At 40.4% G+C, this 3236-nt stretch overlaps 1 protein-coding gene across 1 annotated transcript; it reads right to left on the bottom strand.

Annotated features, from left to right (window-relative positions):
- Nucleotides 1-1963: 1963 nt before the first annotated feature.
- LOC115305949 (olfactory receptor 51S1) lies at nucleotides 1964-2932 on the bottom strand. The gene has a single exon (XM_029956065.1). The coding sequence runs from the start codon at nucleotides 2930-2932 to the stop codon at nucleotides 1964-1966; it is 969 nt and encodes a 322-aa protein (XP_029811925.1).
- Nucleotides 2933-3236: the final 304 nt, after the last annotated feature.

Genomic DNA, 3236 nt, shown 5'->3' with positions numbered 1-3236 from the left:
TTTTATTCACATTGGATAAACAAAGCAGGTATAACTACAGGTATCCTTAATTTCATTAATTCCAAATAACTACAATTTATTGGATATCTCTTATGTTCAGACACTATGATAAAGGGACTTGATTTCATGCAATCCTTATTAGGCCTATTTTATAAACATAAGAGCAACTGTTGCCAATTTACACAGGAAGCAGTTAAGTGAGAATTCAAAACCAGGCCTGTGGGGCTTCAAACTGTTTACTACATGCCACTGTCAGTAAATAAATGAGAAGCTGGAAATGTAAATGTAGCAGGAAGGAGGAAATGGCAAACTTTGGGAAAAGCAGGGTTTCTCAGAGACCTCATCACTGTTGCCTCCAGACCAGGCTGTTTCTCTGTTCGACATTTTAAAAAACGTATTTTGTAGCTAGCAGGAGTTTTAGATTCAGCCAATCTGAAAACGAATGCTGCCTTTCCAACTAGTTTTATACACTTGAAGCATTCTGAAATCCTTGGTCTCAGTATTCTCACTTGTGAAATGGAAAGACTAATTTTCTAATTCAGTAAGAGGATACATAACCCCTTGCCGAGAAACTTCTATCAGATGAGGATATAACTGTTCCTGCCTTGCTGGAAGTATTCTGATAGATTAGTGTGTGTTTTTGTTTTGCCACTAAGTGGATCCAATTTGCTACTTTCATTTAAAACACATTCTTCTATAAGCACAAGAAAAGAGATGTTTCAATATCAGTATATTGAACAACACATTAAAGCAGGCAAATTATATTAGTGGATGCTGACAAAGCACGTCATAGGATTTATCAAGTAAACCCATTAAGAATTAATAAAATTGGAATACACTTGCATTATTTAAATATTTAAAAATTACCCAAAGACCTAACAGCCAACCATTGTTCTAATAGGTGAACCACTAATGCCACTTCTGTTAAAATCAATAACAAGATTTGAACATTCACTTTCACTGTTATTCTTTCCTAACAGATTGGAAGTTCTAATGAATTATATAAAATAAAATGAAATAAGTTGTATGACTAGTAGGAAAAACTTGCCAATCACCAATTTTTACTTGTATATGATAAATACAAGTAAAATCCAAAAAAAGCAACTATAATTCATATGATAATTTGGTAAAATATATGTTAATGCAAGATAAAAAACAATTTTCCTCAATCTAGCATTGGAAATAGAAATAGGGAATTATTTTATTTATAAGAGCAATAAGAGTATATATTTAAAAACTATAGAACTAAATTTAATTAAGCCAATAATTTTATTGAAACATTTAAAAAAGGTGTTCATAAGTGAAACATCTATCATATATTCTTGGGTGTGAAAGCATATCATTATGAATGTTGACTTACACTTAATCTATAAAAATAATGCAATTCTTATTAGGATTCCAAAACTCTTGTTTGTTTTATGAAAGGGGAATCACTTTATACCACATATTAATAAGTCAGACTATAAGGCTACACTAATACATCAGTGATATGTGATTATATACATGACACATATATCAAAATCCATAAAAAGATCTCTAAAGCAATGTACAAATACACACACACGTAGAATGCCATGGAAGGTTTCTGTCTTCTCATTTCTCTGCTGTGTAGCTGTGTAACTCTTCCAGTTTCCTTGGGTATTAGGGCATAAGATGTGATGGGAAATTAACAAAAACAAAGCAACAACAGCCACACACTTGGGTGGTTGTGACATGGCCTAGATCCTGGACGTTCTATGGTATGATCTGCAGTGTAATGGTGGGTAGACCGCTGCCATTCTCTGGAGTTTGTAAGCTTTCCTTCATAGACACATGCACACTTGCAAGGACAGGCAGATACACCCAAGTATATGTGCTTGTGTGTGCCCAGGTGACCATTTCATACATGCCAAACTGAGTTCTTAGTCATGGAAACATTTGCATCAGGTAGTCTTGAGCCACCAACTGTGGAGGGGCATCCCCATCATTGAGCACAACCCACCTTCCTGGGCTGTAGTCTCTTGAGTATTCTCTCTCTAATCTCCTTCATCTTGACACTGTAGAGAATAGGGTTTATCAATGGAGGAAGAAGGAAGTGGACATAGGAAAGAAGAGTATGGGCGGGCTGAGGTATTGGCACTCTAAGATGGTCAATGAGGGCAAGAAGGATCATGGGTACGTAGAAGAGGAGCACAGCAGAGAGATGGGCAGCACAGGTTTGGCCAGCCTTCCAGCGATCCTCACTGGACCCCAAACCTTGCAACACCCTGGCAATGAGGCCATAGGAGAAAAAAATAAGCAGAGGATCTAATCCCATGACTGACAGAACCACAAAGAGGCTATAGACTGCACCCCAAGCTCCAGGGCAGGCCAAATGGGCTATATCTGGATGCAAGCAGTAAGAATGGGTCAGGACCTGTGGGCGGCAGTAGGGCATGTGGGCCAGGAGAAATGGCAGGGGCAGATGGAGACCCAGGCATCGGAAAGCAATAGCCAGGCCAATCTTGCTAATGACATCATTGGTAAGGAGAGTTGCATAGTGGAGAGGGCGGCAGATGGCTAGTGCTCGATCAAAGGCCATGGCGAGCAACACAGAGGACTCCATGACAGAAAAGACGTGGACAAAGAACATCTGTAGGAGGCAAACCGAGGAAGGGATCACATGAACACCAGCAAAAGCAAGACCCAGCAGGGTGGGCATCAGGGCTGTGGCCAAGCCAACATCAGACACACTAAGCAGGAAGAGGAAGAAGTACATTGGGCGGTGCAAGGTGGGATCCAGGGCAATGATCCAGAGGATAGTGCCATTGCCCAGGGCGGAGAGAAGGTAGATGGTGATGAGTGGTATTGTCCACCAGGAGGGTACAGCTGACAGACCTGGCAAGCCCACCAACAAGAAGGTCGGGGCCATTGAAGTGTTATTGGGGGCTGCCTGTTTGAGGAATGTTGACATAGTTCAGGATCCCACTTTGAACTCTGGAACCTGAAAACTGATTAGAAAGATTACTTAATCTTTTGGTACATTTGCATGATGCTACCTAAAGCAGCCTGCCTCCTTCTTCTCCAGCCCCTAGCATGCACAGGCTTTCACAGTCCCTCCCAGACACACATACATTCTAATATCTATGCCATAGTCATCCTTTGCTTGGCAACTTTTCTAAAGCTATGCTCAAATCTGTTTCTCTCCCTACCTTGTTTCTCCACTTTCCTTTAACCCTGCCTTTTCTTTTAGCTTTTTCCTAACTCATGGCCCTCCC

Source organism: Suricata suricatta, chromosome 11, assembly GCF_006229205.1.
Source record: "Suricata suricatta isolate VVHF042 chromosome 11, meerkat_22Aug2017_6uvM2_HiC, whole genome shotgun sequence".
In the NCBI taxonomy this organism is placed as follows: domain Eukaryota; kingdom Metazoa; phylum Chordata; class Mammalia; order Carnivora; family Herpestidae; genus Suricata; species Suricata suricatta.
This window is presented reverse-complemented; position numbering and strand designations above follow the sequence as displayed.